This window comes from Ascaphus truei, chromosome 14 (genome assembly GCF_040206685.1).
Source record: "Ascaphus truei isolate aAscTru1 chromosome 14, aAscTru1.hap1, whole genome shotgun sequence".
Lineage (NCBI taxonomy): Eukaryota > Metazoa > Chordata > Amphibia > Anura > Ascaphidae > Ascaphus > Ascaphus truei.
Window position 1 is genome coordinate 1954833 of NC_134496.1, and position 26164 is coordinate 1980996.

General features: G+C 44.6%; 1 protein-coding gene across 1 annotated transcript in view; it reads right to left on the reverse strand.

Annotated features, from left to right (window-relative positions):
* ING5 (inhibitor of growth family member 5) overlaps positions 1-26164 on the reverse strand; it is a 67376-nt gene that overhangs the window by 35419 nt on the left and 5793 nt on the right. The window contains exon 2 of the mRNA XM_075569508.1: positions 12350-12421. Coding sequence (XP_075425623.1) covers positions 12350-12421 — 72 coding nt within the window. The remainder of the gene's footprint in view (positions 1-12349; positions 12422-26164) is intronic.

Sequence of the window (26164 nt, forward strand, 5' to 3'; positions counted from 1 at the left end):
TATATTAGTGCTCAAAGTCTCTGCAGCTCAAGTTATTGACACTGATAGATATTTTGTTGGGGGGGGGGGTCAAAGGGTGGTGGTTAGTCCACCCTAGAGGACAAATGCCCAGTGATGTTATTAGTGCTGTATATATACACTAGATCAGAGTGGTCTCATTGCCGGTGAGGTGGATACTGATTAATTGAGATGTCCTGTTGAAAGACAAGACCAGTAGTCTCAATTGATAAAAACATCAAATATACTATGATAAAGGCAGTGATGTATAACTGCAAGTTGGCATAGGTGTATACCATAGATGTTTGCTGGCAAAAGGTCCGTAGTTAGATCTATGGTGATAAGCTATACACTATGTGTGGCATGGATGTACCACACAGTGATTGCTTAAAGAGTTTGAAAATGATGCTCTTAATTTGACTGTGCACTATGTGCTAACTTCGGATACCGTGTCTAGCTATGTTTGGCTGGTTGAAGTCCTGTCTCCTTATGCATTAGCTAATTGCTCGTTCCACATTGAAATGTACTAGAGCAGGGGGGCGCAAACTTTTTTCCCTGCGCCCCCCTGACGGCTGTCCCCTCGCTCCCGCGCCCCCCCCCCAACCCCAACTTACCCGCGCTCCGGCGTAATGACGTCACGTTGCCATAGCAACGTGACGTCACATGACCTCGCAGCGTCATTTTGACGCCGCGTTGCCATGGCGACGCCGGGAGGAAGCCGCCGGAGCCACGGGTAAGTATGGTTTACAGAGGCCCTGCAGCTCCCCCGGCACTTAATTTAAGTGCCTTCGGGAAGCGCGCGGGGCCTCTGTAAACCCCGCGCCCCCCGTCGGCAGTCTCGCGCCCCCCCTGGGGGTCGCGCCCCACAGATTGCGCACCGCTGTACTAGAGCATAGTGTAGTTAAATGCTTGTACAGTAATCCTGATGAGGTTTTAAGAAGATTCTGCAGACTTTAGCTGAAATATTGCTTTCACAGCTGTTAGTGTCCTTCAGCTCTTCATTTATTTGTATGAAGCCGAGTCACCGTGTATATAGTATGCAAACTGTACTGCGTGCAGTTCCAGTTGAATACTCAGCAGTGAACTATACTGGAGTCCTTGAAATGCCAAACACTGAATTCACTGTGACTGACAGCAGTTTTTGCCACAAGGTAAGTGTAGTAGTTTGGTATAAGACTATGTATTACACATTGTTTTGTTAAAGTGTGTCAGACTGTGCTGTAGTTGGGCTTATACAGGGATCTTTGATGTCCTTTTTGATAGATCTTTTAACATGTTTGTCATGTACTTAGACACAGTTTTTGTGTGATGTAAGTATAATAAGTTGACACCAGTAGGCTGCTTTTGAGGGTGTCTAGATCTATGTAAAGGTTCTATAGCAGTCTGTTTTTTTAAGCTGATGTTACTGTGCTTACAGAGCTCAGATAGGACCATGTGTGGCTGTATAGTGTTAACTGAGCGTTCTGCAGTAGAATCCTCTGGTACTCTTATGTATCAGCACTTCGTGTCAGTTTGCGATTGCCACAGGGTAGTTAATTTAGCTTATCAGATGAGAAGAGTACCTGCTACTGTGCAGAATTTATGCACGTGTTTTTCTGACTCTGTAAACACTATCTGTGGTTAATTGCGAGCACTGGTTAGAGAAATCAGTTGTATGCAGTAAATCAGTGTTAAACCTGTTGTCAGGTACTTGTTCCCAGTGTTTGTGTAATCTAAATAGATTATGCAGACAACAAAAGTGTTCTTTTTGAGAGCGTTTAGATCAATGTAAATGTTCTATTGCAGTCCGTTTGTTTATGCTGCTACACAGTGCTTTCAGAGCTTTGATGGAACCATGTGTGGCTGTATAACCTAATCTATTTCATACAGCTTTCAGCCCAATAGATATTCAAAGGGAATGGAACAGATTATTCTTTGAGGTGGAATCAGCCACTACTCTCTTCTTGCTGCCACAAGGTACCATAAATCTTCGTACATCGTCTAATGATTCCTCTGCGATATAAGCTGTCTCCATCTTTACCGCCCCAAGTGCCCTCAGGATCGATTGTCCCAACACCTTTATCCAGGAGTTCTTCCACGTTGGCCACCCAGATGCACATGGCTCTGGACAGTGCTGCTGTAGCTGTTGCTAGCTTGCATGCTGAACCTGCTACTAGAAAAAAAGTCTCTTAGGAAACACTCCATCCCACGGTCCATGAAGTCTTTAAAACGACACTGCATAATCCACAGGCAACATCACATTCCTCGCTATACTTGTGATTGTAGAGTCAACTTTATCTTCAAGAAAAGGCTGGACATCTTTTTAGAAAAGAAAGGTAAACAGGGATATAGCAAGTAACTAAACCTATGAAGGATGTTCATCCAGGGAGTTATCTGATTGCATTTGTTCCTGACTTCAAATATTGGCAATTTTCCCCTTGAGAGATCATTGGATGAGGTTTTACAGGGGTATTTTGTTTGCCTTCCTTTGGATCAATATACTGTAAGTACGGATATAGGATAAAGTACTGGTCATCTAAAATTTAGCATAGGTTGAACTTGATGGATCTTTTTTCAAGCTCATCTACTATAACTTTAGACGAGGTTTCCTCAAGTCCTGACCTTTATCCATAAAAGGATACATTCACAACTTGTTGTCTGGCTGCGTTGACTCTGCCTCCATCATCTTATCTTCCTCTGAATAGTTTGTCTTTTTTTTTTTAAAGCGTTCGTTCTTCTTCGGGGTCCTCTAACTCCAGTACTTCTCTAAATTGCCTTGATTAAGGGATCCACAAGGTCTAGATTAAAATTGGAATCTTCAGCTAGCACCACCTGTGCAAGTATTGCCGAAACCCGACTCAGAAAACGACTCACCTCTTTTTATTCAGACTCATTTGTGGCCTCAAACTCTTGTGAGACTGCTTGTTAGCCTGTAGCACTGCTGATTCTATGCTCTGGGATACAATCTCCTTTATCCAAAATAGAAAACTGGACATCCGGTCATTTGGCTCGACCGCAGCAGATTTCAAACAACGTATACATATATTTTTTACTTCCCTGGCTGGTATATCGTACCCTGCACACATCTTGATTTTTTTGGTGCAAAGACACCATGGCTGTTTACAACGCTCCCTCTTCTGACTAACCCCCAGAGATACTACAGTATTCATTAGAATAACTTAATTATTCTAACAACAAATACACTCTTTAAAGTCATAAGAATCTAACAAAAAACTCACCTAGAAGATTTGGGCAGCAACTCTTTGTCTGATAAATGTATGATTATACATTTGGGAAACAAGAATAAACAGGCAATTTACAAATTGAATGGGGATAAATTAGGCCCTAATTAGGGGAATCCCCTAATTAGGGGAAATTAGGCCTAATAATTATGGGAGTCCTTGAGGGAGAAGGATTTAGGAGTGCTTCTAGACAGCAGGCTTAGCAATAGTGCCCAAAGTCATGCAGTAGCAGTAAAGGCAAAAAGATCTTATCTTGCATTAAAGGAGCAATGGATGGAAGGGAAGTAAACATAATTATGCTCCTTTACAAAGCATTAGTAAGACCACACCTTGAATATGGAGTACAATTTTGGGCACCACTCCTTAGAAAAGACATTCTGGAACTAGAGAGAGTGCAGAAAAGAGCCACCAAATTAATAAAGGGGATGGACAATCTAACTTATGGAGGAGAGGCTAGCTAAATTAGATTTATTTACATTTATAGAGGATTACATTAATTTACATTTATAGAGGCGTCTAAGAATGAATATGATGACTACATTATATACAAATATATTCAGGGACAGTTCAAAGAGCTTTCAAATGAACTATTCATCCCAAGGGCAGTACAAAGGGCACAGGGTCAAGCCCTAAGGTTGGAGGAAAGGAGATTTCACCAGCAACAAAGGAAAGGGTTCTTTACAGATAGGGCAGCTACTATGTGGATTCATTACCCATGGAGACTGATGGCAGATCCAATAGATTTTGTTAAAAAAAAAAAGTTGGATATCTTTTTAGAAAGGAAAGGTATACAGGGATATACCAAATAAGTAAACATGGGAAGGATGCTGATCGCCAATTCTTGGAGTCGGGAAGGAATTTAATTCTCCCCTCCTTATGAGATATCATTGGATGATTGTCACAGGAGACCAGGCATTTACACCTTATTACCAGGATCATTCATTCAGCAAAACAGATAAGTGAAATAAATTGTTAATGTTTTCCCATAAATAGGCATACACACACTGGAACACAAAATACAGGCGAAAAGACACACTTACTTGGGAACTGGGGTCAAAAACTAGACTTTCCTAGCCGCTGTGCACTCTAAAACAGAGTTTTTCCTTGACTGGGACTTGGCTCCAAACATACTGGAACTAAAATCTTCTTGAAATCCCAACCACGACCGCTACGTTCCTTTCTGAGAACTTAGTCACAAAAAGCGGAACTTAGAATATTTTCTGGGCAGACTTTTATGAAGCCGGTGCTCTGCTATTCGCGCAAGAGCCCTTTCAAAAAGCCCGCCCGCAGTTCTAGGGCTGAGAATCTCTCGACTGATTGGCTTAGGGGTTTCTTATGGTATTTTGGGGCGATGCCGGTCTGGAAAGCCAGGTAAGCGGGGAATCTGAATCTGCCAAGGGACATGCACTGGTTCGCCACCTTAGTCCCTTGCTATTCAGATGCCACCCGCTGAGTCAGGCTCCTCCAAGTCTGGTGATACAAATGGCAGCCCGGACGACTGCCATTCATCCCAGGACGTGGGTACTTGAGTCCTTCCCTGCTATCCAAATTGTCTTCACACCCCTGGCGGCTTTCATCTCCGATGTCAAGCAGATTTACTGGCACCAACTTGGTAGCCCTGACAGTTTGTCTGAACATTGGTTCCGAAAGTCCCAGCTCATTTACCATGCACAACAGTATTAAACACAATGATACCATATTAAACACAATGTTAAAAAATATATACTTTTATATATCCTAAGTCTCTGGGTATTGGGAATAGAAGAGAAAGCTGCATTTTATTTTCTACTAGCCTTTATTTCCCACACACTATCTAGGAGACTTAGGCTGGACTCTAAGAGTCCCCTCACAACCTTATAATTATGGTTGGCGTGCACATGAACCCCAATACAGGCTCTGGGCTACATGGGCATTAGCTGGGCATCCCCCCTAACCTAGGGACCCCTCATAGTTAGAGACATTTTGCATCATTTACCTTTCTGGGCAGTGCTGAAGCAGGGAACACTAGCGGTGAGTCGCGCAAGCCTTTTCAAGGGGAGATTTTGCTGGGACAATGTGCCTACATGTATCCAGGAATCAGACATGATTCTTGGGTAAATTTTTAGGGGAACCGACAACTCCAGACCCCAACTACCTAGGCACTTTTTGACAACAATTTCTCCGCAAACCCCCCCTTGAAACTCATACCCTAGCAATCCCTGCTTGCTGGCATCCCTGGAAAGGCAAAAACACATCAAATTCTTTATTACCGCAACGTACAGGTTATGCCGTTACAGTTACTGGGCTCAAGAGCGAACACTCTTGAAACCTAATTTTCAGATCAGAGGTAACCAAAACAGGGCTTGACCTTGACCCTGTTACCCCCTCACCATCACAATAATAATTCACTGGGGTGATTTGTTTGCCTTCCTCTGGATCAAAATACTGAAAGAACAAATATAGGATAAAGATTTAGCATAGGTTGAACTTTATGGATGTATGTCTTTTTTCAACCTCATCTATTATGTAACTTTGTAACTATGATGTAACCATACTCAATAGGCACTTGTTCACAGTCTCGGAGTGGCTAGAACATCTCAGCACACTAGAGGCATAATAAAAAGGTATTGCCTGTTGTCACGTGAGACCAGGTATTTATACCTTTTTACCGCGATGATATCACTGAGCAAATAGTATATATAAAGAGAAAAATCTGCATATAGTTAATACTACAGATATAAAGAAAACCAAACAGTACCAAACCAAACAGTACAGGGAGGGTGGTGCACATAGGGAATGGTGTATGAACTAAATTTGTGAAAGAAAGAATCCCTATATTGTGGCACTTAGAGAAAAGAAAAAACACCCTAGTTAAAACTTAATATTTATTGTATAATTTTAAAATAAAACTGTTTGGAGGAACCATAAATGCAGGACAAAAAGCTAAGTAAAATCAATTAAAAGAGCGGCGAGGTATGGTAAGGGTATTAATAGGGCAATATTTGTATATGTCCTATTATTAAACTTTATTAACCCTTTAATTGTGTATGGGTGTCTGTGTCATAAATGAGTAGGTGTAGTTAGGATAATGTTATATCTCAAATCCCTTATAATCAATCGTGAAATATAGATTGAATGGGGTAGACTACATATACTCTCAGTAGAACATGTCAAATAAAGAAGTGTTGGTTTGAAGTGAAGCCTGGCTACATATAGTTGGTTGCTAATGTAAAGCAACCATACATAGAGCTCTGGCAGTATCTATATAGCCAAAAGATAAAAGAACAGGGCGCACAACGCACCTCGTGATGTATAGTTTAAAAAGTGAATTTATACTCAAAAGTAATTAGTTCTGCGTACATCAAAGTAAATACAAATGTGCAGTGGGTTAGTGGGTTTACCACACCAATAGACGGCTGAAAGCGACACTCTTTACTTGATCTCAAGGAGTAGTGGGTCAGCAGTCATCTCGTCCGACAGATGGTCCCTCCACACGTGTAGAGTCCAAGACTCTCCGTCTCAGGGTGGCAAGCAAGTCTGTCCTTAGGTGAAAGTCCCGGAGCACAGAGCTCAAACCGGCGTGTAGCAGCCTCCGTCAGTGCCCGCACAGCTGAACGACACTCGCATACCGCTGAACGACACTCGCATACCGCTTCTCCTCGTGGAGCGCCCGATGATGACGTCACGGATTGCTCATCCACTTCTGGGAGGCGCCCGCTGGAGTGCACGGGACCGTGCAGGATACACGTGAACAGCACAGGATACGATACACGCAACGTAAAGACAGCAGCACTGGCTATCACACAAAAACCAGGGGAACACACACTGTGTGATAGCCAGTGCTGCTGTCTTTACATTGCGTGTATCTTATCCTGCGCTGTTCACGTGTATCCTGCGCTGTCCCGTACACTGTGCACTCCAGCGGGCGCTTCAGGAGTTTTTTTTATCCCAGTCACCCCCTCTGTTGGTAGGTACAACCCCATCAATTCCCTGAAATAATAGAGATTTGATATTGCCCTGATGATGTTCTCTCACGTGTCTGGAAACTGGGGTGTCTGCACAATTTTTAATAGAACCGATGTGTTCCAGTATGCGGCGGCGAAATTCCCTGCCTGTTTTGCCAACATACTGTAGGTCACAGCAACATGTAACGAGATAGACAATTTTAGTTGATTTGCAATTGAAAAAACCCCGAGTAATGTATTCTTTGCCGTTACTAGTGTGGGTTTTGCTGGTTTTGATATATTGACACGCCTTACATGAACCACATTTGTAGGTTCCTTGTGGTTTTGGTGGAAGCCATATTTATGGAGAATGGGTTTTATTTTTGGTGAAATGGCTATGGACCAGAACATCTTTAAGGTTTCTGGACCGTCTGCTCACTATAGCTGGTTCACTATTCAGAACCTCATTCAGATCCGGATCTTGGAGTAATATGTACCAATGCTTTGAATAAAGGTCTTTGATATTTTTCCATTGTGCACTATAAGTGCCTATGAAACATACAAGTTTCTTGTCCTCAGGTTTATTTTACATTGCAGAAGTGACTCTCTTGGTGTCATTAGCGCTCTGTGGTATGCCTTTTTGATTACCTTATGACTATACCCTCGTTGTAGAAATTTTTGGCGCATAAGTTCTGCATGTAGTTTAAAGTCAGCTACATAGAAATTGTCCTGTAGATATCCCTTTGATGAGGGATACAGGATGATGGCTATCTGCTCTGAGATAGCCGTTTGTGTCTGTTTTCTTAGAGTGGGTACTTGTAGTGATTACACCCTCTGCATTAATGGTAATACATAGGTCAAGGAATACTATACTCTTCTTATTGATTTCGTGTGTAAGTCTCAGGTTATGTGTGTTAGTATTGAGGATTTCTACAAACTTATTAAGTAAAGTTTGTCTCCCTTTCCAGAGAATACACACGTCGTCAATATAACATAACCAGAGAATGATGTTATCTGTGTATTCCTGTAGTGTATCACTCAAGATTGTTTGTTTCTCCCACCACCCCAGGTACAGGTTCGCATATGTGGGGGCACACGTTGTCCCCATAGCGGTAACCTGTACCTGGAGGTAGATCTTATCATTGAACAAAAAATAGTTGTGTGCAAGTACGAAATCCAAAAGGTCACATACGAATTGATTATGGTTCGAGTGCAGTGTGCCTCTAGTACGTAGAAAATATGATGTCGCTTGTATACCGACCAGATGTTGAATACTGGTGTACAGAGATTCTACGTCTAGGCTGCAGAGGAGGGTCCCCATTTCGACTGTTACCCCCTCTAATCTGCGCAACACATCTTGAGTATCTCTGACATATGATGGGAGAGTTAGAACAAAGGGTCTTAAGACCTTATCCAAATATACACTCGGTCCTTCTGTGATATTCCCTATTCCGGATACAATAGGTCGTCCGGGGGGATTAGACCTGTTTTTGTGTACTTTGGGGAGTGTGTAAAAGGTCACAGTTTGTGGTGTTTTATTGAACATGAATTGATGCTCATTCTTAGATATTAATAGATATTAATTTTTCTTCTAGACCTTTATCCAGAATCGATTTAAGTTCGCTCTTTTAATTGATTTTACTTAGCTTTTTGTCCTGCATTTATGGTTCCTCCAAACAGTTTTATTTTAAAATTAAACAATAAATATTAAGTTTTTACTAGGGTGTTTTTCTTTTCTCCAAGTGCCACAACATCACTGAGCAAAACAAGATTGACAATTTGTTTTACTTTTATTCCATAGAAACAGACGTACACAGTGGATTACAAAATACAGAAGAAAACACAATTACTGGGGGTCTGGGATACAAAATTGGACTTTCCTAGGTGAAATAAGAAGTAAAAAAAGTCTTTAGGTTGACCGGGACTTGTCCCAGAATGTCCTGGAACTCAAATCGGCATGAAGTTCCTGACGCCACCGCTGTATCTGCTCCGGAGCTGCCGAAATCCCTGGACCGGGAGATAGTACCAAACGCCCTGGTACTCTTTTCTGCTTGCAATCCCAGCCGCGACCACTACATTCTATTCTCAGAACTTGGCCCCGGAAAGTGGGACTGAGAAAATTTCTCGCCTTGAAATTTCTGAAGCCGGCGCGCTGCCATTTCTCCAAGAGCATCTTTTAGCGATTTCGAATTTGCAGCTGCTGTCTTGGCGCTTAGAATCTGAGTGAATCTCTCGTTCGGATTGGTTGAGTGTTTCTTATAGTATTTCAGAGTTCATTCATGAAATACTCCCACCAATCCGAGTGTATGAAAAATCCTACCAGCCTATTAGAGCGCTGCCAGTCTAAGCCGGGCAAGCTCGGATTCTGAATCTGACAAGGGCATGCGCCAACCTGGCACCTCTGCCACTTGTCAGTCAGAAGCCACCCGCGGAGTTAGGCGCAAAAGTCTGGGCTGGGGCCGATGACTTCCATTCATGCCAGGACGTGATTACTTGAGGCTAACTCTGCTGCCCAAATGGCTTTAACACCTTGGCATCCTCTGAGGCTTTCATGTCCGGGACCAGAGCAGACTTTATGGTCTCTCAGAACAGTGGACCTGGAAGTCCCCAGCTCATATACAGTGCACAAGCATATGTACTGTTATACACTTTAATAAAATGCACTTTCACATTTTTTCTATGTTCTTGGGTTATGGGGAATAGAATGAAAAAGCGTGCAGTTTCATATTCACCAGCCTTATCCGCACACACTGAAAACTGGACTTGGACTTTTAAAAACCCCTTGCAACCTTATCTATGGTTGGAGTACCCTCAGAATCCCTATACCAGGTTCTGTGTGATCAGGGCATTAACTGGGCATAACCCCTTATGCTAGGGAGCCATTTACCGTTTCAGGGATACCACACATCCCTATGCCCCATTTACCTTTCTGGTCTGTGGTGAAGCAGGGAAAACTAGCGGCGAGTCGCGCAAGCGTTTTCAAGGGTAGATTTTGCCGGAGCAATGTGTCTCAATGTATTTGAGAATGACCTGATTCTCGGGTACATTTTTGGGGTATCTATCAACTCTGGAACCCTGCTACACATTCTGACAAGACCGTCTCTGTAAACCCCACTTGGAAACTCATAGCCTAGCAATCTCTGCTTGCTGGCACACCTGGAAAGGTAAAAACACAGAAAATTCTGTGTCGCATAATTACATATATTGCAGATACAATAAACCGGTTCAAGAGCGGACACTGTAAAACCCTAAATATGGATCAATACATGCCGTATGGTCCTTCCGGTGGGGGTGGGGGAGCGCCGACAACCCCTTGGACTGAACAGCACTAGCTACAGTCCTGGCAAGTCTCATTTAACAAAATAACAAACCTACTGCTATAATGTAGGACAGGAAGAAAATAACCTGCAGTTAAAGGAACTGCCTAAAATATTACTACCTACAGAACAGGTTCCTGTCCTGCTGCACTAAAGGGGAGGAGCGCTCATTCATTACCGACTGGCGTGTGGAGAACGCTTTGATAAAGCGTGGGGTACCACGGGAAACGCGTCAGAGTGTTCTTTTTGGCTGTTACTATGCCCTAAAATAAATTTTTGCACCTAGGATATTTTGTGGTTTGCAGTTTGTGGTTTCCAATCTTCAGCAGCAGCAGCAGATGCACCGCCGTTTTCCCTGTACTCTCTTCAATTGTTCCTTGGTAGGAGCACGCAGGACAGGACCAGGATATCCCCAAGGTCAGCAGTGAGTAATCCATTTACTTCATTTATGTGATCAGTCCCACACACGGTTAGCTAGACTACCACATAAGACTTACCTATATGGCTAGTGGCATAATCTATGGGAGTGTGTTTAACATTGGACTATCTGGAATCCTGAGTCTTATGAACTGTCCTATGCTATGAAGATGTTTATATTTTTATATCATGATCAAACATTGCCTACTCCTGGTTAGCATCACAAGTGGGAATTAACCCTCCCCTTCCCTTCCGTGTGGAGAACAGGACAAGATCTTGAAAACAAAGGGGACCTCAGAGCTAAAAAAAATAAAAAAATAAAAAAAAAAATATCACTAGCTCAGCTTTTAAGAGATGCTAAAAAAAAAATACATTTAGTAGGGTTGATTGCAGTTTTAAATATCCTCAAACCAAGATCTTTCCACATAGGGCTGCTGCTATTCCTACAACCAGGAGACCCATTTTTACACCTCCTACCCCCACACAAAAACAGGCATTACTGGAGTAGGTACTCCTACTTTTTTTTTTGTTTTTTTTACAGGCTGGATGCTGGGGATCCCCCACTAGTTTTCATCTCTGTTACCCCGGTTTCTGAGAGACTTACCAGTGAAGTTACTGGGTTTAAATCCTCAGGGAAAACAAAATGGCTGTCAAGTCTCAGGCCAATAGGAAGCTGCAACACCATCTGTTATACTGTACAGGCATACCCCGCTTTAAGTACACTCACTTTAAGTACACTCGCGAGTAAGTACATATCGCCCAATAGGCAAACGACAGCTCACGCATGCGCCTGTCAGCACGTCCTGAACAGCAATACCGGCTCCCTACCTGTACCGAAGCTGTGTGCAAGCGGGGAGACTATAGAGCCTGTTACACATGCGTTATTTACATCAGTTATGCACGTATATAACGATTGCAGTACAGTACAGTACATGCATCGATAAGTGGAAAAAGGTAGTGCTTCACTTTAAGTACATTTTCGCTTTACATACATGCTCCGGTCCCATTGCGTACGTTAATGTGGGGTATGCCTGTATATAGAAAATATTAAAATGCTCAAAGCCAAATGAACACTCACATTAGAGTAAAATAAAGAAGAATTATGGTTATTAAAGTGACCAATTTATACAGGTTGTACTGGAATCGCAGGAAAATTCCAAAAATCGGGAAAAGGACGCAGGAAAAAAAGGAAATAAATCTTTATAATATAAAAACAAAAACCAGAAGGCCACAGAAGCTATGCACAAAACAACTGGATCCCAACTCCCAATAAACCCTAGTGATGGCCATACACCAGGTATTAAGGAAAGAGAAGGTGACAGTGCTCCAGACAGCTCCCAAGGGTCTCCTGCTGTCACCTTCTCTTTCCTTAATCCCCCCCAGTCCAGTCGTAAATGCAGTCATAGGTTTATTATTACTAGGAAACACTGCACTTTTAATGGCACTGCTTTGTGACCACTGTCACAGCACTCACCCTCTGTCCTCTGATCAAGGTCACTCATAAGCTGGAAGTTCCTCTGTAGCTCACACGGCAGGTTCTCGATACCTGGACAGACAAGGAAAAAACAAAAGAGATGCGTCATGATAAATAGGACAAGCCTTATATCGGAGAGGTGAAGGGGGTGGGGGGTGACAGGAGGTGATGGGGGGGGGTGACGGGAGGTGATGGGGGGGGTGACGGGAGGTGAAGGGGGGGTGACGGGAGGTGAAGGGGGAGGGGAAGTGGAGGGGGGGAGGGGAAGTGGAGGGGGGGAGGGAAAGTGGAGGGGGGGAGGTGAAGGGCGGGAGGTGAAGGGGGGGGGAGGTGAAGCGGGGGGAGGAAGGGAAGTGGGGTGGGTGTGGGAGGTGACAATTAATGCATCATGTGGCCGCTTGCTCCCCCTTCCCCCAGTGTCTGCCGGTCGTCTGTCCCCCCGAAACCTTCCGTCTGTCCCCCCCCGAAACCTTCTGACTGTGTGTCCCCCGAAACCTTCCGTCTGTTCCCCCCCCGAAACCTTCCTTCTGTCCCCCCCCGAAACCTTCCGCCTGTTGTGGGGCGCGTGCATGCGTCCGCCTGCTCGCTCCCTCACCCGTCCGCCTGCTCGCTCCCTCACCCGTCCGCCTGCTCGCTCCCTCACCCGTCCGCCTGCTCGCTCCCTCACCCGTCCGCCTGCTCGCTCCCTCACCCGTCCGCCTGCTCGCTCCCACGTGGATCTGAGGCGGGAGGCAGCTTGTTGTGGCCGCTCCCCCGCTATGTCCCGGGCGCTCGCTCCGCTCCCCCGCTGACTGTAGCGGCCGGGGTGTGAGCTTGGAGGCAATGCGGGAAGGGACACAGGGGGGGTGGGGGGGAGGGAAAGGGTGTGTGTGTGTGTGTGTGTGTGTGTGTGTGTGTGTGTGTGTGTGTGTAAGACCTTTGGCCTGTCACTCCACCTCAGGCCAATGAGAGGTGTGCGGGGGCGGGCAGGCCAAGGGAGCAATCTCATTGGCCTGAGGCGGAGTGACGGGCCCAAGGTCCAATGCGATTTCCCCTAGGGACAGGACAAACAGACAAACATACGACGGTTTGAGAAATATATAGATAGAAGATAGATATATATATGTATGCCTTTATTTATAAAGCGCCATTAATGTACATAGCGCTTCACAGCAGTAATACACGTGATAGTCATATAAATAACAAATAATACAAATAACACATGATGGGATGAAGTGCTTCAGACATAAAAGTAACATTTAGGAAAAGGAGTCCCTGCTCCGAAGATCTTACAACCTAATTGGTAGGTAGGAAGAATGTACAGAGACAGTAGGAGGGTGTTCTGGTAAGTGCATCTGCAAGGGGCCAAGGTTTATGTATGAGGTGTAAATTATCAGCCATGGAGCTACTCATATGCTTCTTTAAACAGATGTGTTTTAAGGTGGGCCTTAAAAGGTGAATAGAGAGGGTGCTAGTCGGTTATGAAGGGGAAGGGCATTCCAGAGGTGGAGGGCAGTCAGTGAGAAGGGTTTAAGGCAGGAGAGGGCTTTAGATACAAAAAGGGGTGGAGAGAGAAGACATCCTTGAGCAGAACGCAAGAGTCGGGATGTTGTATAGCAGGAAATTAGGGCTGAGATGTAAGGAGGAGCAGAAAAGTGTATAGACTTAAAAGTGAGGAGGAGAATTGAGTGTGTGATACAGGATTTGATAGGAAGCCAGGAGAGGGATTTCAGCAGGGGAGACGCTGAGACAGATTTAGGAAAGGGTAGAGTGATTCTGGCAGCAGCATTAAGGATAGATTGTAGGGTAGACAGGCGAGAGGCAGGAAAGCCGGACAGCAGGAGGTTACAGTAATCGAGACGGGAGAGAATGAGGGTCTGTGTTTGAGTTGTAGCAGTCGAGCAACAGAGGAAAAGGCGTATCTTTGTAATACTGCAGAGGAAAAAACGACAGGGTTTAGCTACCCTTTGAATGCGAGAGGAGAATGTGAGAAAGGAGTAGAGTGTGACCCGTAGGCAGCATGCTTGAGCTAATGGGTGAATTATAGTGCTTCCAACAGTAATGTGGAAGGAGGTAGAAGGGTCAGGTTTGGAAGGAAGTATGAGGAGCTCTGTTTGTGTCATTTACTTGAACAATTTTAGTGTTGATCTCACTTGCCATTATATTCTACTTTCAATTTTTGCCAATCTCCCCTGACTGTCCCCTCCTCCCCCGTCTCACTCACCTCTCTGCCCACTCATTCACTCTCCCCCCTTCATCTCTTCCTCAAACAACCCAGCTCTTCACACTCTCAATTCCCCCCCACACACAATCACAACCTCAATCACAACACGCACACACGCCACAATCATAACACACAATACCCCCCCCCCCCCCACACACACACACACACACACACACACAATCCCAACAAGTTTGCCGGGTGGCATCTCCCAAAAATATTGGACACAATAATTAAAAGGTGTGACGCGCTCGAAACACACACACGCGCCTCTCACCGCTCCATGCGGTTTCCTCCTCTCCTTGGCCTCACCCCCAAAGCTTCTGACACCTTCTCCCGATTGGCTGCATTACCCAGCAGCAGCCAATCAGGATGGAGGAAGCTGCCCTACTTAGAGAAATCCCGCTGCCCCCCCATGCCGGTCAGGTCACTATGTCCAGAGAGGTAATACCGGTATACACATACACGCCCAGAGAGGTAATACCGGTATACACATACACGCCCAGAGAGGTAATACCGGTATACACATACACGCCCAGAGAGCTAATACCGGTATACACATACACGCCCAGAGAGCTAATACCGGTATACACATACACGCCCAGAGAGGTAATACCGATATACACATACACGGCCAGAGAGGCAATACCGGTATACACATACACGCCCAGAGAGGTTAATACCTGTATACACATACACGCCCAGAGAGGTAATACCGGTATACACATACATGCCCAGAGAGGTAATACCGGTATACACATACACGCCCAGTATTACCTAATTTTTTACTGGACAGTGTCCAAATACAGGACAGTCCAGTCAATGCTGGACACCTGGCACCCCTAATAACACACCACACACAACCATAACAGTCATACACTCTTTGAACTGCAATGGGGGGTGGGGTGTGAGGATTGTCCGTCAGCCGTGCCCCCGGGACGCACCCCGTGACGGAACGGGTGACACGCGCCGCGTTATTAGGTTGGGGGCACCGCACATCCAGCGCTTAGTCATCTCCCCTGTGACATGTACTGTGAAAGCGGCTGACGCTCGCCACTCTACCAGGCTGGGGGACACCACACGGATCTCGCTTAGGCTCTGCCCCGTGACGTCACGGGTAAGGCGCACCAGGGGTTAACTCTATCTCCAATTACAAATTCACCTCCACTCCTCCCCGCTCCTGCCTATCAGTGGACTGCAAGTGTCCTGGGGGGCGGGTTTCATTTGTTACCTTGCACCTGTGTGCTGCCTTTCCATTGGCTGCCTGCCCTGTAAATACTCAGCCAGCCCTCCAACAAACTGGCTGAGCATAAACCCTGTTTATGTACTTGTGTTTGCCTCAAATACCTTGCTGTCTTGTATATCCTGTTCCTGTTTTGACTTCGGCTTGTATCTGGACCTCCGCCTCTCTGACCCTTGATCTCGGCTTGCTTTTGGACTTCTACCTTCTCTACTCCTGGACCCCCGTGAGCCGCTGCAAACTGTGAGAGGCAGGGGGAGAAGGGATTGTCTGTGCCCAGCAAAGTCCCGCCCCCACCGCAAGCAGAGAGCACAGGGAAGCAGCAGCAGGCGCAGAACTTGAATACAACTCCGAGAGTAGTTACGCCACTGGTATGATTACGGTATGATTACGGTTTCCAAATGTTCCCTCACTTGAATGTGTTCTTCTGCGTGGTTTGATATTACTAGATCCAGTAATGTCCCCTTCCCCCAATATTTTGGGTCATGTAAATTATCTTTTAGCACATCTAAAATTCAGATATCTTATTGGTCCATTGACTCACATTGTGTTAAATTCTCCTTTAACAACAAAGAAAAAATATTCAACATTTTTAGCAGGGTTTCAGGGAGTGTCCCTACAAAATAGGGAAATTTGATGATTCAATCCACAATCATAGCCATATTGAGGAAGATATCTGTGCACTTCAATAGTCAAAGTCAACAACTCTTATAATCACACTTGTGATTTACCCACCAATGGGACCTTTTCAGCGGGTACAGCAGCTTTTTGAGGTCATGAACCAACTATTCCGACTTCTGCTAGAGCTGGGAAGTTATGCACCCATTGGTTAAACCTCTCAATCCAATAGGAGCATCTAGTAACCAATTAAATGTTTTTACAAGATGGGTTATCACCACACTCCCATTTCCTGTGTGTGTTTAATTGTAACCATTTTCATACACAGTCCCTTTATTTCAGGGGCTCAAATGTAATTGGACAAATTAACACAATCATAAAATAAAATGTTCATTTTTAATACTTTGTCGAGAAACCTTTGCAGGCAATGACTGCTTGAAGTCTGGAACGCATGGACATCACCAAACGCTGGGTTTCCTCCTTTGTGATGCTTTGCCAGGCCTTTACTGCAGCTGTCTTCAGTTGTTGTTTGTTCGTGGGTCTTTCTGCCTTAAGTTGTCTTCAAGTGAAATGAATGCTCGATGGGGCTGAGATCAGGTGATTGACTCGGCCATTGCAGAATATTCCACTTCTTTGCCTTAAAAAACTCCTGGGTTGCTTTCACAGTATGTTTTGGGTCATTGTCCATCTGTAAAGTGAAGCGCCGTCCAATCAACTTCGCTGAATTTGACTGAATCTGAGCAGACAATATATCCCTATACACTTCAGAATTCATCCGGCTGCTTCTGTCTTCTGTCACATCATCAATAAACACTAGTGACCGAGTGCCATTGTAAGACATGCTTGCCCATGCCATCACACTGCCTCCACCGTGTTTCACAGATGATATGGTATGCTTCGGATCATGAGTCGTTCCAAGCCTTCTCCATACTTTTTTCTTCCCATCATTCTGGTACAGGTTGATCTTAGTTTCATCTGTCCAAAGAATGCTGTTCCAGAACTGGGCTGGCTTTTTTTAGATAATTGTTTGGCAAAGTCTAATCTGGCCTTTCTATTCTTGAGGCTTATGGTTTGCACCTTGTGGTGAACCCTCTGTATTTGCTCTTGTGAAGTCTTCTCTTTATGGTAGACTTGGATAATGATATGCCAACCTCCTGGAGAGTGTTCTTCACTTGGCTGGATGTTGTGAAGGGGTTTTTCTTTACCATGGAAAGGATCCTACGATCATCCACCACTGTTGTCTTTGGTGGACGTAAAGGCCTTTTTTTTTTTTCAAACTTCAATTTTATTAGGTTTTACAGTTCATACAGTGTGCCACAATCCATTGTTGTATACATATATCTCAACCTTTGAATTGATGCTGAAACTGACTAACAGGGGCGACACTAACAGACATCAAGACACTGGACAGGACAAACCAGACAAGACACATACGGGGAGAAAACATTGGGGGGGAGGGGGGGCCGGCTCCTGTTTCTTGTTGCGACCTCTGGCTCGGCTTCAGATTCTCGCCATCGACCTCTCATTTATAGACTAATCGTAGTCGGTGTCCAGGTGTAATCCATATTTCCCAACATGGCCTACCTGTCATAGTACTATGTGGTCTATGATCCCCTCTTAGTTACCAGAGAACGCGTCTGCTACTATCAATGCAGAATTGTGGTGGTATCTACTCCCGGGATATCCATCTGGGCCAGCCAAGGCGTCCAGACTTTTAGGAAGTTTGAGCCGGTGTCGTTGACCAGACTTGTCAACAGTTCCATCCGGCATACTTGCCAGATTCTTTTCCTGATTGTAGGGATTATAGGTAATTTGTTTTGCTTCCACAATGCTGCAATCTCGCACCTTGTGGCTGTTGCAAAATACGCAACTAATTAATGTGTCGCGTTTGACACTCCCTGGATTCGCCTGCCCAGTAAGAACAACGTGTACTGACTGATATGTGTGGTTAATTTCAAGTGCTGGTTGTTTAAAGTGTGTGCAGTTAGAACCAGAAGGAAAGGGAAGTACTGGGTATACTAGCAGGGGTGGCTGTTTTTGGGGAGTGTGCAGTGGGTTAATCTATTTTTAAAGTGTGCTGTAATTTGAAGCCTGTAACTTTTTCCCCCCTTTCTCCTGCCTGAGGCAGAGTGGGTGTGCTTGGTTAATTGGCTGGCCTAACACACCTGCAGTGGGTGGGGTTAGTTAATTGATAACCTAACACACCTGGTGGGTGTCCCTATTTAAACAGAGGCTTCTAACGAATCCTGAGCTTGCGTGTACTGACTGATATGTGTGGTTGATTTCAAGTGCTGGTTGTTTAAAGTGTGTGCAGTTGGAACCAGAAGCAGTTTGAACAAGGAAGCGGTTAAACAAGGTATAGTTATTGAAGTACAGTTTACTGTTAGTACTTCTAAACTTCAGAGTTGCTAGAATGAGCAGGATTGAAAATGCCACTCAATGCTCATCTTGCCACATGTATGTGCACTTGGAGCAGCTGTTCAGAGGAGTATACCGCTGTAAAAAGTGTGAGCGGGTGGTCTCTTTAGAGTCAGAGATTGCTGATCTGAAGAGGCAACTTGCAATATTGAGGGACATTGGCAATCTTGAAAGGGAATTAGAGCCAACTGAGCAGGTATTGGGAATGTTTGGGCAGAAATGGCAAGGCTGGGGGAGACTAATTCCTCTAGCAGCCAGGGGAATAGTTCCTCCAGCACAGTGGGGACTCAGGATGCTCAGATACAAAGAAAGATTGTGGTGGTAGGGGACTCCATTATTAGGAAGGTAGATAGGACCGCATGAACCGAACAGTTTGTTGTCTCCCGGGTGCTCGGGTTCGGCACATTGCGGATCGGGTAGACAGATAGTTGGGGGGGGGGGCTGGGATTGACCCGGCGGTCTTGGTACACGTTGGCACCAACGACAAAGTTAGAGAAAGATGGAGGGTCCTAAAAAATGATTACAGGGATCTAGGCCAAAAGCTTAAGGCAAGGACCTTCAAGGTAGTATTTTCTGAAATACTACCAGTGCCATGCGCTACCGCAGGGAGACAGTCAGAGATCAGGGAGGTTAATGCATGGCTAAGAAAGTGGTGCAGGAAGGAGAGGTTTGGGTTTTTAGAGCACTGGGACTCCTTTTCTGAGAGGTGCCATCTATATTCTAGGGACGGATTGCACCTCAATGAAGAGAGATCTTCTGTGCTAGGGGGGAGAATGCTAAAAAGGTTGGAGGAGATTTTAAACTCGGATGGAGGGGGGAGGGGAATGAAACAGATAATGAACTAAATGGAATAGATGAGGATACAAGGTGGTATGGAGGTAGAATGGGGGCAAGTGCAAGTTTGACTAGCAGTGAGACACCAATACAGATAATACTAGAAAACTTCTAAAGACTAAACAAAGTGGGCGCAGAAAGGAAGGAGCAGATAAGATAATAGTACAGGCTAAAAAAAAACTGAAATGCATGCTTGCTAATGCAAGAAGCCTGACAGATAAAATGGGGGAGCTTGAAATAATAGCTGCAAGGGAGCAGAATGATATCATAGGCATTACTGAAACATGGTGGGATGAAACTCATGACTGGACAGTTAATTTAGAGGGTTATTCTCTTTTTCGGAAGGATCGAACAAATAGAAGGGGAGGTGGAGTATGTTTATATGTTAAACCGGATCTAAAACCTATTATAAGGGATGATGTCTATGAAGGGAATGATGAAAATGTAGAGACCTTGTGGATAGAAATTAGCAGTGGAGGTAAAAGTATAAAGAAAATGTTTGTGTGAATATGCTATAAACCACCAAATATCTGTGAGATCGAGGAAGCTAAAATACTTTTGCAAATGGAGAAGGCATCAAAACTGGGTCATGTTTGCATAATGGGGGATTTTAATTATCCAGACATAGACTGGGGCAATGAGATTAGCGTTACAACAAAAGGGAACAGGTTTTTTGGGTGCTTAAAGACAATTATATGACCCAAATTATTGAGGAACCAACCAGGAGGGGGGCAGTTCTGGATTTGGTCATATCAAACAATGTAGAATAACAAATATTCAAGTCCTGGAAAATTTGAGTAACAGTGATCATAACATGGTCTCATTTGAAATAAATTATCAAAAAACAGATTACTTGTGTTCAACAAAGACCTTAAACTTTGGAAAGGCAGATTTTAATATACTACTAATCTAGTAGTAATACAATGGGATGTTTTTGCAGGGAAAAATGTAGAAGATAAATGGGCAGTCTTTAAAACATTGTTAGAAAAGCACACTTATTAGTGTACACCCTTGGGTAAAAGAAATAAGTCAAAACCAATGTGGCTAAATAAACAGGTAGGGGAGGAAATGGACAAGAAGAGGAAGGCGTTTAGATTCTTTAAGTCAGAAGGGACAGAGACATCGTATTAGAATAATAAGGAATGTAACAAAATTTGCAAAAGGGCAATCAAATTAGCAAAAATGGATAATGAAAAAAGGATTGCAATAGAAAGTAAGGTCAACTCTAAAAAATTCTTTACGTACCTTAATAACAAAAAAATGAGAAAAGAAAATATAGGACCCTTTCAGTGTGAGATGGGTAGGCAGATTATTGGAGATAAGGAAAAAGCAGAGGTATTAAACAAATTCTTTGCCTCTGTGTTTACCAGGGAAGAATCAAGTTCAATAGCAGTGCCGTAGGAAGCCACAACCTCCATATTAATGAACAATTGGTTAACTGAGGAAGAAGTTCATAAGCGACTTGAAAAAATTAAAGTAAATAAGGCACCTGGCCCCGATGGCATACATCCAAGAGTTCTCAAGGAGTTAAGCTCAGTAATAGCAAAACCATTATATTTAATATTCAAGGACTCCATTTCCACAGGCTCAGTACCACAAAATTGGCGTAAAGCAGATGTGGTGCCTATATTTAAAAAGGGAGCTAGATCACACCCGGGGAATTACAGATCTGTAAGCCTGACTTCAATAGTAGGGAAACTACTTGAAGGTTTAATACAGGATAATATTCAGGAATACCTAATGGAAAACACAATTATTAGTAATAGTCAGCATGGATTTATGAAGGATAGATCTTGCCAAACTAACCTTATTTGTTTCTTTGAGGAGGTAAGTAGGAATTTAGACCAGGGTAATGCAGTTGATGTGGTCTACTTAGATTTTGCAAAGGCTTTTGATACGGTTTCACACAAGAGGTTGGTGTACAAAATAAAAAAAAGTTGGACTCAGTAATAATATATGCACCTGGATTGAAAACTGGTTAAAGGACAGACAACAGAGGGTTGTCATAAATGAAACTTTTTCAGGTTGGGCTAAAGTCGTGAGTGGAGTACCTCAGGGATCGGTACTGGGACCCCTGCTTTTTAACTTGTTTATTAATGACCTTGAGGGTGGGATCGAGAGCAAAGTCTCCATCTTTGCTGATGATACTAAATTGTGTAAGGTAATAGAATCAGAGCAGGATGTAATTTCTCTTCAGAAGGACTTGGAGAGACTGGAAACGTGGGCAGGTAAATGGCAGATGAGGTTTAATACAGATACATGGAAGGTTGGGATACAAGAATAAAAAGGTGACTTACAAATTAAATGGAGATATATTGGGGGAATCCTTGATGGAGAAGGATTTAGGAGTGCTTGTAGACAGCAGGCTTAGCAATAGTGCCCAATGTCATGCAGTAGCTGCAAAGGCAAACAAGATCTTATCTTGCATCAAACGGGCAATGGATGGAAGGGAAGTAAACATAATTATGCCCCTTTACAAAGCATTAGTAAGACCACACCTTGAATATGGAGTACAATTTTGGGCACCAATCCTAAGAAAAGACATTATGGAACTAGAGAGAGTGCAGAGAAGAGCCACCAAATTAATAAAGGGGATGGACATTCTAACTTATGAGGAGAGGCTAGCTAAATTAGATTTATTTACATTAGAAAAGAGTAGTCTAAGAAGGGATATGATAACTATATACAAATATATTCAGGGACAATACAAGGAGCTTTCAAAAGAACTATTCATCCCACGGGCAGTAGAAAGGACTCGGGGCCATCCCTTAAGGTTGGACGAAAGGAAATTTCACCAGCAACAAAAGAAAGGGTTATTTACAGTAAGGGCAGTTAAAATGTGGAATTCATTACCCATGGAGACTGTGATGGCGGATACAATAGATTTGTTCAAAAAAAGGTTGGACATCTTTTTAGTTGGGAAAGGTATACAGGGATATACCAAATAAGTATACATGGGAAGGATGTTGATCCAGGGATTAATCCGATTGCCAATTCTTGGAGTCAGGAAGGAATTAATTTTTCCCCTTAATGGGGTTCTTTGTTTGCCTTCCTCTGGATCAATAAGTATAGATATAGGATAAAGTATCTGTTGTCTAAATTTAGCATAGGTTGAACTTGATGGACGGAAGTCTTTTTTCAACCTCACATACTATGTAACAGCCACGGATCCAGGGGGATCTCCAAATTCAGTATCCTTTGTAACCAGTCTCTAATTTGTTCCCAAATCTGGACCACTTTAGTACAGGACCACAGCATGTGTCGTAAGTCAGCTACCTCCTGTCACGGTAACTTATGACAAGGTTATAATATACACACTAAAAATATAACTGGGTTGAATTGAACACGACGTAGATATGATGAATTATAGTTTATTCCTTAAATAAGGTGAACACACAAGATATACAAATAACAGGCAAAATATAGACACTTACTTAGGGTTGTAAAAATTGGATACAATGTATCCTGTCAGGTGCGTCAGAAGCAATAAGATAACCCTTTTCCCAATGGAAATAATCGTATCAGTAGCAGTCAGCAACTGGCCCAGCTCTGGGCACCAAGAGTTGCTATGAACACTCATGGTTTGGAGGAGGGTTTGGAGGTCCTCAAGAATGTTGTCGCAATGTTGCACCGCCAACCCCACCGTAGCTCCTGCGTCGCGTGGGCCGGTCAAATGACCGGCGGTGATCACCTTCAGTGTTGGTGAGGTGGGGGGAGAACGTCCCTGTATGTGCCTCAGCTAGGCTCCTGTGTACGGAAGGCACCGCTGCTCCCGGCGTGTGAATGGTCTCACGCGCGGTTGTCACGTGACCTGCGGTTTCCTCCTCTGTGAGTAGGGTCATCCGGCGTGCAAAGCAGCAGTAGAAGCAGGAAAAATCATTCAGCCAAGCCGAAAGGATAGCGCTGCACAGCCATGAACACAGGGTAAACGAAGGTGGTGACTAAAAGAAAATTTATTGAACAGACATCAGTAGCTGGTGGACGCGTCAGAGGATCCACCAGCTACTGATGTCTGTTCAATAAATTTTCTTTTAGTCACCACCTTCGTTTACCCTGTGTTCATGGCTGTGCAGCGCTATCCTTTCGGCTTGGCTGAATGATTTTTCTTACTTAGGGTTGGAATGGGGATGATGAAGTAATCAGGAACCAGGATTAGCAATTCATCAGCAATCACGAAAATACACAAAGAACACGAGGAACACTGAGGATAGGCTGGACACTGGTTTATATGCAATCTCCTGTCTATACCTTATTATTGAGTGCAGGCTATTGGAGAACAATTACCTGCACCCAATCTCTCCTTGCCACCTCACCTGAGGGGCATCGTAATACCTGCCCACTGGGTGGATATTATTCTAATCAGGGGCTTATTTCCCTAGACACCCGCCCACAAGCTTGGCGTCTTAAGGTGTCCCAAGGTGTGAATTACACCACTTAATCTCAAGCACCCATGTCCTGCATCAAGTTGTGTTTGCATACACAAGCAGGGTGGGGGAGTCTTTGATCAGGAGGTTTATGATCGACCATTTGTCTGCCATCCTGACCTATTAACATAGCAGATGGGCTCCGAGTTCTCATACCAGACCCAAAATACAATTCATAGTTTAATATCTTCACATATCAAAATAATCGGTTCTGTTGGGCCCAGTGGGCTGATACCTGCCAATCCCTCATGCCGGAGGGGGTTCTACATAGTGGCCAAGTTTCAGCTCCCTGCGACCCCCAGAACCGGAGATACACCAATGCAGGTTAAAACACTTTAATACAGGATTCTTCCCTTTAAAAATGAATCTCTGCTTTTCAGTTTTTCCCCATTGAAATCAACGGGCTCCGCCGCCATAGGCGTTCAATGGAGCAACTCCGCCATTGACGTCTATGGGACTTCTCCGCCATAGCCTTTCAATGGGGAAACGCCGCCATTGACGGCTATGAAGAAACTCACCAATCTTTACCCTTGCCCACACTCCGTCTGGTTGTTCGGAGACGGCTGGGAATGGCCATGCTTTCATGCCGGAACCTTGGCTACATGTGACCCAAATCCCAGTCCTCTGGTCTCCCAGAACGGGAGATATGGTCTTACACTTTTTACTGTTTCGGACTTAGCCGTTTTCACGCCACGCGTTTTTCTCCCATTGGAATCAATGGCTGGTGCCGCCATAGGAAATGCATGGGCGAGCGCCGCCATTAGATTCAATGGGACCTCCGCTCCGCCATTGAAGTCAATGGCGCGACCCTCTTATTGAGCTCGACCCTTTACGGGGGTCCTGGATTCTCGGACCTGGTGGTGGTCTAGTGTGGGGAGGCCTAGGAGCTAGGGGCAAAAATAATTTTATTTCTAGGTGCCCTAGAACCTAAGGTACCTCCGCTCCGCCATTGAAGTCAATGGCGCGACCCTCTTATTGAGCTCGACCCTTTACGGGGGTCCTGGATTCTCGGACCTGGTGGTGGTCTAGTGTGGGGAGGCCTAGGAGCTAGGGGCAAAAATAATTTTATTTCTAGGTGCCCTAGAACCTAAGGTACCCACGCCAATTGTCAGTGAACTTGAACTCAGTGATAAAGCTCTCTTCAAAAGACAAGGTATCCGCTTTTGCGGTCTGCGGTTTGGATGGCTGCCAACCTGTTCCTGGAGATCGGCGTCGAGGAATCCCCATTGAAGTCAATGGCTCCATTGACTTACAATGGGAAACCACTGCTCCTCCTCTCGGATGCCCCCTGCTGGTCTCCGCTGGAACCAGGTCCAAAACCGCCAGATCTGCCATTGGAATCAATGGAGCTGCAATGGCGACCTATGGAAGGCTGCAAAAATGGAGCCTGAAAAGGCGGGAAAAGGGAACAAAGGGCAATAATCACCGAATTAACATTAACCCCTTCCCTCCTGCATCAACTCCAGTGTATGTGTGCAAACACGGGGATGGGAACAATACATTTTTTCAGGGGAATATACAGTTGGATGCTGAAGCAAGGTAAAACACATTACTGGACCACAGTCCAGTTAACCCCTTGCTTCCCAATGAGAGCAGGGGGTGGCCAAATGGAGTGTAACCCTTTAATGCCGGGCCAACCCCCTCTCCCATGACACCTCCCTGCACTGTTTTGGGCAGAGCGGGGGTATCCTCTCACAAATTCAGATAATTTAAGTGGAGTGTGATACCACTATAAGGACTTTATACGCTTTCTCTTTCAACATTGTGCAGATCGAGCTTCTTGCAGCTGCCTGCATGATCTGGATCCAGTTTTCGTCCTCTAGTGTCGCCCCCAAGTCTGCTTCTTACTGTCTGATCGTCCAGGCCTTTTTGTGTTGCAGAGCTCACCGGTGCGTTCTTTTATTCTCAGAATGTACCAAACTGTTGATTTGGCCACTCCTAATGTTCCTGCTATCTCTCTGATGGATTTTTTTTTGCAGCCTAACGCCTTGGTCCCGCTGCAGCCGGCGGCACCACAGCCGCGGGCCACCAGCTGCTTGCCTCCGTTCTGGAGGTCCCCACTGGCTCCTTCCAGCGTGGCT